The 17,616-nt window shown below is 36.5% G+C and overlaps 1 protein-coding gene across 14 annotated transcripts in view; it reads left to right on the forward strand.

Moving 5' to 3' along the window:
- The window catches only part of MLLT10 (MLLT10 histone lysine methyltransferase DOT1L cofactor), a 251,930-nt gene that overhangs the window by 106,877 nt on the left and 127,437 nt on the right, over window positions 1-17,616 (forward strand). For 13 of the 14 annotated variants that reach the window (XR_014242616.1, XR_014242617.1, XM_082385304.1 and 10 more), the window contains 3 exons: window positions 6-109; window positions 3,715-3,808; window positions 5,736-5,831. Coding sequence is in view for 12 of the 14 variants with exons in the window: in XM_082385304.1 (XP_082241430.1) it covers window positions 6-109; window positions 3,715-3,808; window positions 5,736-5,831 (294 nt within the window). In the remaining 2 variants the exon portion in view is untranslated. The remainder of the gene's footprint in view (window positions 1-5; window positions 110-3,714; window positions 3,809-5,735; window positions 5,832-17,616) is intronic. The other variant, XM_082385314.1, reaches the window with a different exon arrangement.

Below are 17,616 nucleotides of genomic sequence, written 5' to 3' on the forward strand. Positions count from 1 at the left end.
CTAAGACTTGCTACATTTGTGATGAACAAGGAAGAGAAAGCAAAGCAGCCACTGGTGCTTGCATGACATGTAATAAACATGGATGTCGACAGGCTTTCCATGTGACATGGTAAGTATGTTTCTGTCATTGTACAGAAGTGAAATTGGGAATACCTTGTAAGTTAAAAACTTAGGTACCCAAATATTATTAAAGTAACTTTCGTTGGGATAGTGTCTATGTTTATATTTATTGTAATAGAGATAATTCTAATAATTGAGTGTATTTACCAGAGTCCAGTAGGTGGACCCTGGTTCTAGTGTCTTATTCAGTTGCATTTTGTTTAAAATACTTCTGTTGGTTACCTACCCTTGGATTTGTCATTAGGATTAAAAGAGCTGATTAGATAAATTTAGTGCAGTGCCTGAAATACTAGTAAGGATTTAATGAATGATAGCATTTTTTCACTGTCTGTGTTTCAAGAGGGGGAAAAAAAAGCAGTAGCCATCATTCTCAGTATTCTAGTGGCTGTTTCTTAAAGAGTTACTTAAATGTTTTTTTAAATAACATATTCTATTTTTGTTTTGTTCATGTTTCTTTTCAGTTTTTATCCATGTACCTATTTGTTGCATAATTTTTTTAAATCACAGTTTAAATGTAACATTTTTTTTTTTTTTTAACATTGTTTTTTGATAATTTTGGTAAGATGATATAGACCACTAGCAACATTGAAATGGCTGCATTATATCCTATCAAATGTTAGTATTTTATTTAATGTTTCTCCAATTTCAGACACATTGTTTCCAAATTGTTTTATAATATGTGGTGCTGTAAAGAACGTTTTATGCATTCAACAAACATAAATGTAATTTCCTTAGAATAGTAACTAATGATAATTAATAGCTATTATGTATTGAGTATTTACTATGAAGTGGGCACAGTTCCATGGAGTCTGATTTCAGGGCAAAAATGGTGAACATTATTATTGTTCTTAACACGTGTTACTAAATTTTTGGAGGCAGTGTAAATTGATACAAAACTTGTACTTATATGTTTTTTTTGAGCATAAAATTTCAAAAGCATAAATTATCCTAAAACAAAACATTCAACATAATAGACAACAATTAAAAATAAAAGTTCGGCGAGACTTCCCTGGTGGTCCAGTGGTTAAGACTCCATGCTTCCACTGCAGGGGGCACGGATTCAATCCCTGGTGGGGGAATTAAGATCCCACATGCTGTGCGGCCAAAAAAATATAAATAAAATAAAAAATAAAAGTTTGGGAATAACTCATGTAGTTATTAATTTTAAAAATCAGTCCATATTTAGCAGCCAGTATAGGAACAGGCTTTATTTCCTGAGCTTTTAGTATGTGGATTTATGAAGTCCATTTTAGATTACTTTTGGGGAATGGAAAATATATATTTTTTAATATTTATTTATTCTTTTGGCTGCGCTGTGTCTTAGTTGCGGTATGCGGGATCTTCATTGCAGCCTGCTGGATCTTTAGTTGCGGCGTGTGGGATCTTTTAGTTGCGGTATGCGGGACCTTTAGTTGTGGCATGTGGGATGTAAATCCCTGACCAGGGATTGAACCTGGGCCCCCTGCGTTGGAAGCATGGAGTCTTAGCCACTGGACCACCAGAGAAGTCCCATGGAAAAGATTTTTGTTTCTTTTAAATTCTCTTAATTGAAAAATGGGCAGAAGACCTAAAGAGACATTTCTTCAAAGAAGAAATACAGGTGGCCACTAGGTACGTGAAAAGATGCTCAAATCACTAATTATTAGAGAACTGCAAATCAAAACTACAGTGAGGTACCACCTCACACCAGTCAGAATGACCATCATTAAAAAGTCTACAAATAACAAATGCTGGTGAGGGTGTAGAGAAAAGGGAACCCTCCTACACTGTTGGTGAGAATGTAAGTTGATACAGCCACTGTGGAAAACAGTATAGAGGTTCCTCAGAAAACTAAAACTAGAATTACCATATGATCCAGCATTCCCACTCCTGAGAATATATCCAGACGAAACTGTATAATTCAAAAATATACATGCACCCCTACGTTCATAGCAGCACTAGTCACAATAGCCAAGATGTGGAAACACCCTAAATGTCCATTGACAGATGAATGGATAAAGAAGATGTGGTATATATATATACACACATATATAAACACATACACACACACACACACACACACACACACACACACACACACACACACAGTGGAATACTACTCAGCCATAAAAAGGAACGAAAGAATGCCATTTGCAGCAACATGGATGCAACTAGAGATTATCATACTAAGCAAAGTAATTCAGAAAGAGAAAGACAAATACCATATGATATCACTTATATGTAGAATCTAAAACATGACACAAATGAACCTATCAATGAAACAGAAACAGAATCAGGGACATAGATAATAGACTGGTGGTTTCCAAGGGGGAGGGGGATGGATTGGGAGTTTGGGGATTAGCAGATGCAAGCTGGTATATATGGAATGGATAAACAACAAGGTCATACTGTATAGCACAGGGAACTATATTCAGTATCCTGTGATAAACCATAGTGGAAAAGAATGTACATATATGTATAACTGAGTCACTTTGCTGTAGTACCTCAGTAATTAACACAACATTGTAATTCAGCTATACCTCAATAAAAAATAAAAAGAATTCTCTTAATATTGTATTTAAGTTTCCAAAGATGAAAGACCTTTTTTGGGTATGAGATACATACTAGTACTTTAATTTTGGAATGTTAAAAGTGGAAGGTCAAATTGACAAGACGATGATTCTAAACTTTAGCACTTCGTGTTTTTTAAAAATATGAATATCATAGCCTTAGGTTTCAGTTCCATTTCTTCCATTGTTTTTTTTAATTTTTTTTTTTTAATTTATTTTTATTTATTTATGGCTGTGTTGGGTCTTCATTTCTGTGCGAGGGCTTTCTCTAGTTGCGGCAAGCGGGGGCCACTCTTCATTGCGGTGCGCGGGCCTCTCACCACCGCGGCCTCTCTTGTTGCGGAGCACTGGCTCCAGACGCGCAGGCTCAGCAGTTGTGGCTCACGGGCCCAGTTGCTGTGCGGCATGTGGGATCTTCCCAGACCAGGGCTCGAACCCGTGTCCCCTGCATTGGCAGGCAGATTCTCAACCACTGCACCACCAGGGAAGCCCTCTTCCATTGTTTTTGTCTAGAAAAACACAGCTTACATTTCTCTTACCTACTGTACTATGGTATGACTTGAAGCATTTTCCTTCTAACAGTATGTAATCTACATCCATGAGTGAATACCATCGTATGTCATGTCAGCCCTTTACACGCCTGGCCTTTCCAACTGTACCTGTGATAGAGATTGGAAAAGTAAAATGAAATGTTAGGTTTGGGGTGTGGGGATATTTTAAAAGAAATTTAATGTCTACTTGGTGACATAAAACGTGAATAAATCTTCATCCTTGTTAGAGATGGATGAAAAGTTTATTTTAAACCATGTATATAACTTTAAGAATATATCAGTCGTAGGATGGGATGAAATGTTCTTGCTCTCAGCTAGAATAAAGCCTTTTATTTTCCCTTTTTTTCTTAGGAGATGTAGGGTTTTCTTATAAACCCTACATGCTTGGAAGTGAATTTTAAGTTTTATATATATCTCTCTATATAATATATATAGATATATATACACACACCATGGTTTGAAATTTTGTTGATATACTTGGCTTTTTTTTTCAGTGCTCAATTTGCAGGACTACTTTGTGAAGAAGAAGGTAATGGTGCAGATAACGTCCAATACTGTGGCTACTGTAAATACCATTTCAGTAAGCTGGTAAGAATTTGTCTTGAATTTAATTTTAAAATGATAATAATTAGTTTTGACAGTAGAGTTGAGTCTTTTATAGAAAAGGCATAATAGCCATTACTTTTTTTGGTTGTTTGTGCTTCAGATTAAGTTTGCTTAGCGTGTTCTTTGTTGGGAATTAAAAGCTCTAGTAATTTTAAAAGATTTTGCTTTGCTTGGGTTCATTTATAAAGGTGAATATTCTAAAATATTCTACTTTAGAATATATATTAATAGTTAATAGTAAATGTTGGTGTACATTTAGTAGAAAATACAAATGTATAAAGAACTCTTTGTAATTTACCACCGTTTTCAGTTAATTTAATTTTTTAAGTTTGATTATGTATTTTGTGATTCTCTATCACTTCTCATCTTTTTGCTTTATTACTATTACCCATTTTATTATTTATTTTCATTTTTATTTACTTGGAGATAGTAAACCTGAAACAAGGCTCTTTTGTAACTTCTTGGTTAAAGATCTTGAGAAAAATATATTTAAATGCAACTTTGGAAATATTAGATTTGATCACTCTTTACTGTCACATAGTAGCATGGATGAGTTAGTATTATTTGATTAACCATTACATATTTTGTGTCCATGTTCCTTTGACAGATCAATATTTCCTAAATGCCCCATTGTCTATTTCTCAGTCTTTAGTGGTATCAGATTTGTATACTGAAAATTTAAGGCTTCTTTGTTTTTCTTTAGTGTCTCACTGTTATTTTTTATTGTTACCTCTCCCCTGTGAATAGGGCTATTTCTTTCTTTTTTAAAAATAAATAATATCATTAGGGGCCCCTTTCTTAAGAAATGAGCAGCTCATGACTCCAGTATTCTGGTTCATGCATATAAAATATTTAAGATTGTACATATATATTGTTTAATATTGAAGACTTTGATTTATTTTAATGACTGTCAAAGAACATTGAAGTGTTCTAAGAGAAATCTTGAGATAGTAAAATTGAAAATTTGCTTTAGGATGTTAAAACCACATTGGAATGTTCATTTTCTAAATCAGAGATGATATAGATAAAATACAGAAATAATGAAAGTGGATTTTGAACTTTGCGTAAATAGAATTTTTTCATTGTTACTTATTAATATGCTGTTATCCCATTTGGTGGTTGGGGGAAAAAGTCTGTTTAATTTAATAAGATTGTATAAGATCTATGTTTGCATGGAAGTTGATCATCTTTTATAGTCACTTTTATCTAGTTTAAACTAATTAGTTATGGTACCACCAAATTTTAACACCTCCAGTAACTCTGTCATACTTTATTATGAATCTGTGTAAGTATTTTAAATAGAAATGTGTAATAGTTTTAGTAATGCTTTGAAAAATGCATGGGTCTAATGCTGACATTTCCTTTCATTTTTTTTTTCTATATGAACTGCAGAGACAAATTTTTAGAAAATTGTATGCCTTAATACTGAACGTATGAGATTAAAAGGCTTCTTGCTTTTCCTAGTGGCATAAAGTAACTCTTCAGATATTTTCTTTTCTTTTCTTCTGGTCTTGGCATCCTCTTTCAATATGGCATTCTCTATTTTTGGTTGAAACATCTTTAGTTTTTTAAACCAGACATTGAAAACTATAGTTGATCTCTTTAATGAGGTGGTTTTGTAATAAAATGACAAATAAGCTACTGCTTGTTTGAAAATATAGTCTGTTTTCACACTTTTTAATAAACGTACAAAAACATGGCATTAATGTTAGATTTAGGGTTAGATTTTCCTTTATAATGCAATATATAATATATGGATGGTGTCTGGAGTATATAGTTTGAAATAGACTTTTTTTTTCCTTCAGTAGACATTTTACAGTACTTCACACTTGAATTGGTTTAAACCTAACAAAAAAGATTTCAAATTTTATATACATATACCTATATGTATACATATTTTCTTTTTTAGAAAAAGAGCAAACGGGGATGTAATAGGTCATATGATCAAAGTTTAAGTGATTCTTCCTCTCACTCTCAGGATAAACATCATGAGAAAGAGAAAAAAGTAAGTGGATTTGTTGTTGCTAAATCTGTAGCACATCTACTTAATAGATTTTTTTCCCTTTTTTAGATAAAATTAAGTTCTTGATAGCTGAATGAAAACATTGAAATACTGAAAAATTTTGGCTAATACAGAGTATTAAGTCAAAGAGTAGGTTTAAAATAATATGCCATATTTGTGAATATGGTTGTACCCATTTCAACTGAAAATTTGAAATATTGAAAACTTGATTGAAGGCATGTGAGGGATTTCTTGCATGTGTTACTCTCGTCTTTTGAAATCTTTGGGTAACTTTAGCAATAATGGTTTGTTGCTAGATATTATTAACTGATTATTTCACATGTAAGTAAAAATCTCATCAGCCTTTTCCCTTTATAATATAGAACAATTTTGAAGTTCTATATATTCTTGACTGTTATTTTTTCCCCAGTGGTGCTAATGGTTTATTATTTTTTTAATGACCAAATGTCATACCATTTGTTTGAGAATATTCTGTCTTTTAATTAAAACACTAAAAGCTTGCCTAATACTAATCTGTCTTCTTCTGACTTACCTGTTTTCTGCTTACATTTTTACTTATTGTAAAGGATATGAGTAATTTTTAGTAAACTACTGATAAATACTGTAGAATCATTCATAGGACACATTGCCCACATAGGAAAAGGGTACTGCTATGGACTGTTTTCAGCAAAGTGAAGATACAAAGGACTTCTTCAGTTAGGAAAGAATATTACTTTTAAACAGTTGGTGGAAACTAGTTTGGAAGATATTTCTACAGATTGTGTGAAAAACTAAATCACTTAACATTTTCATGTTTGTAAATACTTAGGAATTTGGTTAGAATTTGTTTCTTTTTTCAAGGTAAACATTTTGAAAGCTTAAATTTTTTGTTTTGAGATTAATTTTCCAATTATTAGTGAATAATAATTATAACTTTATATCCTCCTTCCGAACATTTGTCAGGTTTATATATTTTTGGTAGATCTTAGGCAACAAGTACACATATTCATTTTGAGTTCTTTAATGAGGTGGTTTTGTGATAGTGACAATAGTAGGGTTTGGTTTTGCTGTTTATTGTTGCTTGCGTTGCTCATGGAAAAATGGCAGATTTGGTTTAATTAGCAGTTTTTGTAACAAGCATTGTGAGATTTTATTTAAGCTTTTTAATCACGATTGAGGAAGTCTTAGGTAGGGCTTATTATAAATTGTGAAAAGGGAAGTCATACCAATGATGTTCTTATATTCTGCCATTTCATGAGCATTATCTTGTTTAAAGAAGTATTTGCTGTATGACCATATTTATCTTAATCTATGCCCTGTCATGTTATTTTTAATGGACAATTATTAAATGTAGTACAGTGTTTAATAAATATGGTACTGGTGACTATATTTATTTATTAATCTTTTTTTCCCTCTAGGAATGAATTAAAGTTTTCATTTTATGAGTTTTTGCAGTTGTTGAATACTGTATTAAAAAACAATGTATGAAGTTAGTCAAACTTGTTTAGCTTTAACTTCTAGCAGTTGGTATTTTCATTAGTATGTAAATACTATTTGAATTTTACTTTTAACACGTATAAGTTTAGTACAACTTGATTTTGTTGTCTGACTTAAAATCAGTTTGTGCATTTTATTTTCTAATAATTAAGATTTTCTGATACTCTATAAAGGCTGTGAGATAAACATACTATAAATTTATTATTATTGTTAGACTTGTTGGCTTGCCTTAGGAATATTTGGGGAGGGACTTTTTTTATTATGGTATGATGTTAAGTGATAACGTAGCTGTAAAGATTGGGTGTTATAGACTGTCTTTCTCTTCATCCCTCCTTACCTCTTTTAAGATTTTAACATCTAATAGGGTTGTCTTGAAAATATGCATATCGTGTTATAAAATGTTTTGACAAGTAGTACTTATAATCTATTTGGATTTTACTAATTTAAAATATTATATATTATGAACTAAATTTTGGTGATATTGTTCATAAGATACATCTGTGTTCATTCTGTCACATGTTTATTAAGTTATAAGTAAGTGATGGTAAAGAATATTTAATACTAAATATTGTATTATCCAACTCACTTATTTTTAAATGAAATCAATTTATAAGTTAACTTTTTATATATAACTATAAGAAGATTAAAAAAAAATTGGACTGGCTAAAAAGTTCGTTCGGGTTTTCCATAGGATACAAAAACCCAAACGAACTTTTTGGCCAACCCAATACTTAGCCTTTGCTTTTCAGAGAATTTCTGTGTGGCCCAAGATATATTATTACTGGTTAGATATTAACTGTGAAATGCCGCAAGGAGAGAGGAAAAGTTAATGGTGAGATATACCTTTGAAAGAGAGACAGTTTCTCTAAAAATTGGCATATATATTTTTAAAAGAATCAAAGTACATGTTTGAAATGAATGAAAAGCTATGCATATTATAGGAGGGGCTTAATTCAATCATGAAATAGTTTGGATCATGAATTACTGTTTAAGAAGAATATCTTCTAAGACTATTAATGTCAATTAATGCTCATTGTAAAATAGAATTTTTTTTTTAAGCCTAGTGTTTTTGTGTTTACAGAAGCACTGTCATAGAGTGAGATGTGGGCAAGAGTTAGGAAATGGAGATGCATATCAGACTTGGAGGCATGCAATTGTTTTGTGAGGCTCCGAGCTTCAGAAAGGATTTTTTTTTCTAAAGGCTAAGTTGGAGGTCATCATTTAGAAATCAGTGGTTATTTATTGCATTGAGATAATCTGTACCAGTTCATTTGATCCTCACTTTATCCTCTTCCCACTCATCAATGTTAACTTATATTGTATCAGTAGTATAGTATTATGCTATACTAGACTTACAATACTTTACAACCACATTAACATTAGTGGCAGTGTATCTTGTGGAAATATACTCAGTTCCAAATAGGTATAACAGAAATCCATCTGTCCCCTACTACAATTAGAGGGATTTATCTCCCATCCTGTACTCTACCCCCTTACTTGCCCTTGGTTCCATTCTGTTATTAATAACTGGCAACAGATAAAGGAGTTATTGCTAGTATAAATACTGTTAGGGTGCTTTGGGAGGTTGGGGGAGATAAGCTTTTTGGTTAGTGTTTTGTGAACCTCAGGGAATTGACTGGACTTCCCTTTTGTTTAGGACTGTTCATCTCTTTGAAGAGAACTGGGCTACTTCTGTGGTCCTTGGAGGAATAAAACTCTCAATCACAGAGCTGTCATTACTTCTCTGTATTTTTTTTTTTTAAGTTTTCAGTTTTGAGAGTCACCCGTTAACACGCGTGCGCGCGTGCACATATACACACACACACACACACACACCCTTTTTGTACTTCCTTTTGGAAATCTTCCACTCAGGTTAAAGCTTTAAGCTTCTACATGTGCAAAGAGTTAAGAGAGGGGAAAGGGCAGGGCTTTGCAGGAACAGTAATTTAGAATGTTTGGAGTGTGTGTTTGGTGGGGCTGAAGAGTGACGGGAGATGAGACTATTTAATTAAGAAGGTCATTTCCACAGATGTAGAGAACAAACGTATGGACACCACGGGGGGCAAGGGGGTGGGTGGGATAAACTGGGAGGCTGGGATTGACATTTATACACTAATATGTATAAAATAGATAACTAACAAAAACCTGCTGTATAGCACAGGGAACTCCACTTTGCTGTACAGTAGAAACTAACACAACACTGTAAAACAACTATACCCCAATTAAAAAAAAAAAGGTGTCATTTCATGAATAGTTTTATAAGTAACGCTAGTTTTATCCTTCATCCTGGGGTGTTGGGCAGCCAGCTAGAAGGATTGACATTTTTTTTTTAACTTTTGATTTTGCAGTAATTTTAGACTTTTGGGAAAAGTTGCAAAAATACTACACATTATTTCTCTGCACCATTCACCCGGACTCCCAGGATGTTAGCATTTCATCCTGTGAGCTTTATCATGTCCTCCCTTACTCTCCCGCCTTTGCCCTCTTTCGCTCACTTTTCTATGTATAATCTTTTTTTCTGAACTTGAGGCAGTGAATTATAAATATAATGCCCTATTAGCCTAAGTACTTTAATGTGTAGTTTTAATAAAAGGGGAAATTTCCTACATGATTACAGTACAGTGATCAAAGGCAGTAAATTAACATTGTTGCAGAACTATTAGATCTATAGATCCTATTTGAATTCCACCCACTAATGTCCTCCATACTAAAAGAGGGAGACTTTTTTTTTCTGCTCCAGAATCCAATCCAGGATCACACATTGCAGTCAGTTGTCCTGTCTCTTAGTTTTTCCCAGTCTGGAATATTTCCTAATTCTTTCTTTGTCTTTCCTGACCCTGACACCTGACATTGTTTCAGGTTCTCTGAGGCTCACTAAATCTTAACAGTGGATTTTACAGCCACACCCTTGCTTTGCTCTCATATAGTGGTTTTCTGACAGTAGCCTAGATTTTATGTTTTTCTGGAAGCTAGTCCTTACTTTAGCATTGTTTTACTGTCTGGAAAGACTGGCAACTTATAAAACCAGCAGGTCTTGGTTCCTTTTTTGTCAGTGGTTTTCCTAGTTTAGTTTATCTCTATACTGCTTTTTTACTATAAATAGCAAAAAGACTGCACTTTCAACATATTACCTAGAAAATCTCCTTGTTAAATCATACAATACATTGAGTACACTTTCTCTTTTCTATGTTACCATGGGCATAATGTTGCTAAATGTTGTTACTACATAACAAGAACCCCCTTTCCTCTAATTTTCAAGTACATTTTTTTCTCTTTTAAGCCCTCCTTAGCAGCGTCCTGAAAGGCTAGGAATAGTCTCTTCCATGCTTGTTAGGCTTTCACGCATCATCTCCTAAGAGTCCTTCCAGCTCCTGCCCACTGTCTAATTCCTAGTGACTCCCACATTTTTAGGTTTTCTCTTATGGTAGCATCCCATGCCTTGTAACAAAAATGTGTATAAATTACCAATTGCGGCATAACAAATTACTCTGAAATTTAGTGACTTAAAAGTATAATAAACATTTATTGTGTCATAGTTTCTGTGGGTCAGGAATTTAGACTTAGCTGGGTGTTTCTTGCTCAGGGTCCCTCATCGGATTACAGTCAAGATGTTGGCAGGAGTACAGTCATTTGAAGGCTTGACTGAGGCTGATAGGTATGCTTGCAAGATGGCTTATTTACATGGCCACTAAGTTGGTGCTGGCTGAGCAGGAACCTCAGTTTCTCGCCGCATGGACCTTTCCATAGGGCTGCTTGAGTGTCCTCATGACATGGCACCTAGCTTTTCCTAAAGTGAGTGACCTTTGCCCAGAGTAAGAGAGAGCAAGGTGAAAGCTGCAGTATTTTTTGTGACCTGGCCACAGATATCACATGGTGTGTGTGTGTGTGTGTCTGTCCCTGTCCTCCCAGTTAGATGCCTGTTTTTCTAAACTATATTTTGGTGGTAAAATATATATAAAGTATCATTTACTATTTTAACCACTTTAAAGGCATACCATCATTTTTGCAATATTCTAATGGATACATAGGGCAGTCTGTTCAGTGTGGGTGGATACTGCCTAGGGACAAAGATCATTGGGAACTGTCTTGGAGCATGGCTACCACACCCTGAGAATTACTCAAATGTCCTGATTCTTACAAATTTTCACCCACAAGTTTTAGCATCCATTGATGATGCCACAAGTGTTTGACAAAAGGTGATTTTCTAATCCCATCATTCATTCTACATCCATTAGTTGGTATTCTGTTGTAAATTAGTCCCTCCCTCCCTTTCTTACTTCAGCAGTAATGGGGAAGGGAGAAGTCTGTGGCGGAAATGAAGAGGTGGTATAGGTATAGGAGGAAAAGTAGGAGAGACTGGTATTTTGGAATCTAGGGAAGTGAATATTTCAAGAAGGAGGGTCATTGCATATGAAAGATCAAGTAGTATAATAATAATAAATATACTGTTGGCCCTCCGTATCCATGGGTTACATATCTGCAGATCCAGCCAACTGTGGAAGAAATTCCAGAAAGTTCCAATAGGAAAAATTTGAATGTGCCAGGCTCAGGCAGCTGTTTATGTAGCATTTACATTGTATTAGGTATTATAAATAATCAAGACATGATTTAAAATATATGAGAGGATGTGTAGGCTATATGCAAACACTATGCCTTTTTTTAAAAAAAATTATTTATTCATTTGTTTATTTATTTATTTATGGCTGTGTTGGGTCTTCGTTTCTGTGCGAGGGCTTTCTCCAGTTGTGGCAAGTGGGGGCCACTCTTCATCGCGGTGCGCAGGCCTCTCACTACCGCGGACTCTCTTGTTGCGGAGCACAGGCTCCAGACGCGCAGGCTCAGTAGTTGTGGCTCACGGGCCTAGTTGCTCCGCGGCATGTGGGATCTTCCCAGACCAGGGCTCGAACCCATGTCCCCTGCATTGGCAGGCAGATTCTTAACCACTGCGCCACCAGGGAAGTCTTGAATTATTGTTTCTTGACTGCATTTCTGTTACCGAGTCCAAGCTCGCTCTGCTTGCATCAAGACAGGCCAGTGAATCGCAGAGGAGGTGTTGAGGCAAGGAATACAACTTTATTCGGAAAGTTGGCAGACAGAGAAGGTGGCAGACTGGTGTCTCCGAAAAACCATATTATCGGGGTTTGGGTGCCAGTTTCTTTTATAACACAGAGAGGGGTAGATGAGGAAGTAAAGTAAAAAGGCCGTAAGTTTTGCACATATCCCCTGGAATGGCCAGCCTCTGTGAGGGAGTGTGTTAATTTCTTCTTTCTTGCAGCCATCCACAGGTGGACAGGGTCAGATTGTCTCCCGGTGAGCTGAACAGAGGCACTTTAGTTTAACATTCAGGCAGAGGGGCAGGGTTCCCTGAGGCAGGCCATTATGTATGATTAAAATAACAAAAGCAACAAAAAGCAAACGTTAATGAAATCAAACAGATCGAATATGCAGTCTGATTTAGCTCTTCCCTGTTAATTTTCCTTTGTTCCTGCATTTCCTGTAAGATCAATAATTATGGAGACCTGTTCAAGGGCAAGCCTTGCGGCCAGGCTTAGATCACAAAATGGCTTAGGCCAGAAATGGCTTCTCTTATGTCAAGAAAGCCATGCCTGGTTCTCTTTCTCCGAGACCCCCCTACCTGATCTGCTTACAACTTCGTCACCTGGATAATGGAACAGAGAAGGTAGACGAGGGCAGAATCCTAGGGGAGATATTGCTAAGCAGGTTGGGTATTAGGATAAGGAGACAAGTTATTTTCAAAAGTGTTTAAAGTGAAACTAGGGAATGGGGGCATATAGATTTGGAGGAAGTGTTGGAGCAAGGGCCTGGAAGAACTCAGTGAGGTCCCAAGAACAAGTAAGAGAGTGAGTTAACTGCAAGGTTGTGAAGAAAGAATAGATCATAGTGGTTGAATATTTCATTGGTCTGTTTTGGCATCAGTTGTTGGGAGACAGTTCTCCGTGGGACTCTGACATTTGTACACGTCTTGTGAGCAGTGGCCTCAACTGCCTTTGTTTATCTTTTCAAAGTTTTTATATAATGAATACCCTTGGAAAATGGAGGCACCATCCAGAGCAAAGGCAGAGTTGCATATAGTCTTGGGAGGTACAGAGATAATACCTCTTTCTGGGGTAATTGGCAAGCATGCTTACTGTTCAGAATTGGGTTCCCTAAGCCCAAGATTGCTCTCCTTAAATGCAACCCACTCTGTGTGCAAGTGTCATCTGGCCTCCTTCGGGTTATCCTGTCAGAATTGGGGGTTGGGGAACGATGCAAATGCTGACACTCTGGCTACTGCTATTGCTATGAGTAATAGAGCCCTTTGTGTCCAACCCAGGAGTCTTGTGTCTTCTTCCAGCACTCATGAAACTGGTGGGCTAATTGTTAGCTTGCAAGTACGGTAAGATCTTAGACCCTTCAAGTTTTGGGGCACAAGATGTGATTATATAGGCATACCAAAGGAGAATCTAAGTGAAAGCCATTGGAACTGAGAATGTTTGGGGACCCTGAGGGTTGTCCACATAGGATTGGCCTTGTCTGTTTAACACACCCACTCTTGTGGTCCGGAGTATTGGGTTACTGTAGTTGAAGGTCTTAGCAAGGTCACAAGGAGTAGGGAAGAGTTACCTAAAGAAAAATAATGGGCAGACAAAAACAGGAGATATCTATTAATAAATGATGGAACAAGGATTTAAGACCAAGCATGCCTGACTCCAAAGTCTGTGAATCTTTTTTCTTTTTTAAAAAAATTTATTTATTTATTTTTGGCTGCGTTGGCTCTTCATTGCTGCGCGCGGGCTCTCTCCAGTTGCGGCGAGCGGGGACCACTCCCCACCGCAGTGCACGAGTTTCTCACTGTGGTGGCCTCCCTTTGCTGCTGAGCACGGGGTCTAGGTGCGTGGGCCCCGGCAGCTGTGGCCCATGGGCTCTAGAGCGCAGGCTCAGTAGTTGTGGTGCATGGGGTTAGTTGCTCCGCGGCATGTGGGATCCTCCCGGACCAGGGCTCAAACCCATGTCCCCTGCATTGGCAGGCGGACTCCCAACCACTGCGCCACCAGGGAAGCCCCTGTGGATCTTTTTTTCACAAGTCTTTCTGCCTTTTACTTGGAGGTTTAATAATCACATTTCTTTAAAAGTTAGATAAATCAGATGTATTACAAATTGAACTATTTTTGGTCTTAGTACAAATGGTGCAGTTTTCATGTGTTCTAAAAAGAATGCTGATACAAAGAATCTCTCGTGAATCCTCTGCTTTGTTCCAGGAAGTTCTTACTTAGACTAGTGTTTGGGAGAAGAGACTTAAAAAGAGCTTGTAACTTAGGAGGGAAAGATTCCTTGTCAAAAGAGGATAAACAGACAAGTTTCAAGTAGATGTGAATAGCCTTTTTGAAATTTTGCTTGAATTTAGATATTAAAGATAAACATTAATACAGTTTGCATCAATTAAATACCATGCCCATGAAATGGAATTTTATGAATAATTGAATTGGCTGAGGGACTAATTTCTTTATTCAGTAGAGTTACTATCTTTTATAAGGTTGAGATTACACATAATGTGAAGACTTAAATTCATTTAGGTGTTTAGAGTTGAATTCCAACTGTCTAAAATCTTAGAATTATGGTGACGGTAACAAATTTTTTCCATTAATAGTAAAAATTTGTTAATATACTTATTTCCTATGTTACACTATCTAGTTTAATTTCCTTTTCCATGGATGAAGAATAGGGACATTAATGTTTAATTGAATTTAATAAATGTTTATGTAGCATCTACTTTATATAGTCCATATCCAAATATTTCCTGTTGTCCCAATAATGTTCTTTATAGCTGACTTAAAAGAAATTGATCCAGGATTCAGTTAAGTATCAAGCATTGCATTTAGTTACATCTCTTTAGTCCTCAGGCTTTTCTACCTTTGGCAATGTTGACATTTTTGAAGGTTCGGTACTAGTTGTTTTGCAGCATGTCCCTCAACTGGGATTTGTCTTTTTCATTTCCTTTTGATTAGATTTATGTTAAGCATACTTGATAGAAATACCACATAAGTGGTGTATTGTTCACAGTGCATCATAACCTTTTTTTTTTTTTTTTTTTTTTTGCTATCATTGTATCATATTCTTTCAGTGGGGATGGTATTTAGAAACCATTTTTCTTTGGAGTAAGTCCGTGTCCTAGAATGGGCCCTTGCCTGGAAAGTTAATTTGAGACCCCACTTTAGCCCTTCTTACTGGAGGCTGCTTGCATTTATCTGGTGTTGGCCATTGCAAAACCCTTTCTTGTTTCAGCTGCTGTCCTCAAATTAGCCCTTAGTGCTTTGCAGTGGATACTGTTGGTAATTTTGTGGTTTTCCTGTGGCTTCCTTCTCCCCTCACAGATGCTGTTACCATGCAGATCTTGTAGTTCTTTGTTCCACTCTGTTTGTATTTTGGGGTTGATGGAAGTACTTTGACACTTGGTTTTGTTGTAAAATGTTATTCCATGGATTTTTGGTTTTCCTAAATTGTCTGTTTTTATATGGGGATTCAGAGAGATTGAGAAACTACTCTGTTGCCACCATCTTCCCTTTGTTAATTTCTTTCTTGTTACTTTAAAAGGGGTTTCACTATTATTGTATCTTCTTTTATTGTCTGTTTATAAAGACTGTTGACTTTTATATGTTAATCTTATATCAGTTACCTTATTGTTTGAGGTAGTAGTAGTAGAAAGTACTTTTACAGTACTGTTCTACTGAATACTTTGTGACATAACAGTTGTATTTTATTTTTTTTTAATTTTTATTTATTTTTAAAATTTTATTTATTTATTTATTTATGGCTGTGTTGGGTCTTCGTTTCTGTGCGAGGGCTTTCTCTAGTTGTGGCAAGTGGGGGCCACTCTTCATCGCAGTGCGCGGGCCTCTCACTATTGCGGCCTCTCTTGTTGCGGAGCACAGGCTCCAGATGCGCAGGCTCAGTAATTGTGGCTCACGGGCCCAGCTGCTCTGCGGCATGTGGTATCTTCCCAGACCAGGGCTCGAACCCGTGTCCCCTGCATTGGCAGGCAGATTCTTAACTACTGCGCCACCAGGGAAGCCCCAACAGTTGTATTTTAAAAGCAAGTGATTTTGTCTTGTTTGGTTTGTTTCTGGTATTCCCTATTTTTTTTTAAATAAATTTATTCCTTTTATTTATTTATTTTTGGCTGCGTTGGGTCTTTGTTGCTGTGCGCAGGCTTTCTCTAGTTGTGGCGAGCGGGGGCTACTCTCCCTTGCATGGGCTTCTCATTGCAGTGGCTTCTCTTATTGCGGAGCACGGGGTCTAGGCGTGCAGGCTTCAGTAGTTGTGGCACGCGGGCTCAGTTGTGGCACACGGGCTTAGTTGCTCCGCGGCATGTGGGATCTTCCCGGACCAGGGCTCGAACCCGTGTCTCCTGCATTGGCAGGCGGATTCTTAACCACTGCGCCACCGGGGAAGCCCCTGCTATTCCCTATTTTTAAGCTGAAAAAACCACCTCAGTCTTAGTTGTAGCATTTCAATTAAGTGGGGGAATGGATGAAGAAAAAGTAAACAGTGCATAGACAGAATGTATTATATAAGCAGTTTGGGGCAGCTCTCCAACTACTTAAACTTCTCTGTGTGAGCTTGTTTCAATTCTTTTATGATAATGGTAATGACAAGGGCCCTAGGTTTCTCTCTCTCTCTAGTAGTTATCACCCCTAATTTTTAAAGTGGTAGAACATACATAAGATTTACTGTTTAAACCGTTTTAAAATGTGCAGTTCAGTAGCATTAAATATATTTATATTGCTGTGCACCCATCACCACCATCCATCTGCAGAACTCTTTTCATCTTGCAGAACGGAAACTCTGCAACCAGTAAGCAGTAACTTCCCCCCCAACTCCCCCCCCAAGCCCCTGGCAGCCACTATTCTCCTTTGTGTTTTTAGGAATTTGACTACTCTAGATTCCTCTTATAAGTGGAATATTCTGTTATATGTACATGCCACATTTTGCTTATTCATTTATTTGTTGATGGAGACTTGGGTTGCTTCCACATTCTAGCTGTTGCGAATGAATAATGCTGCTGTGAACATGGGTGGGTATACAATATCTCTTCAAGCCTCTGCTTTCAGCTCTTTTGGGTATATACCCAGAAGTGGAATTGCTGGATCACATGGTGATTCTGTGTTTAATTTTTTGAGGAGCCGCTATACTATTTTCCATAGCAGCTGTACCATTTTACATTTCTACCAACAGGGTTTCAGTTTCTCCACATCCTTGCCAACACTTATTTTTTGTTTTTGCTTTTCTCAGT

This window comes from Balaenoptera borealis (assembly GCF_965194805.1).
Source record: "Balaenoptera borealis genome assembly, chromosome: 3".
NCBI lineage: Eukaryota > Metazoa > Chordata > Mammalia > Artiodactyla > Balaenopteridae > Balaenoptera > Balaenoptera borealis.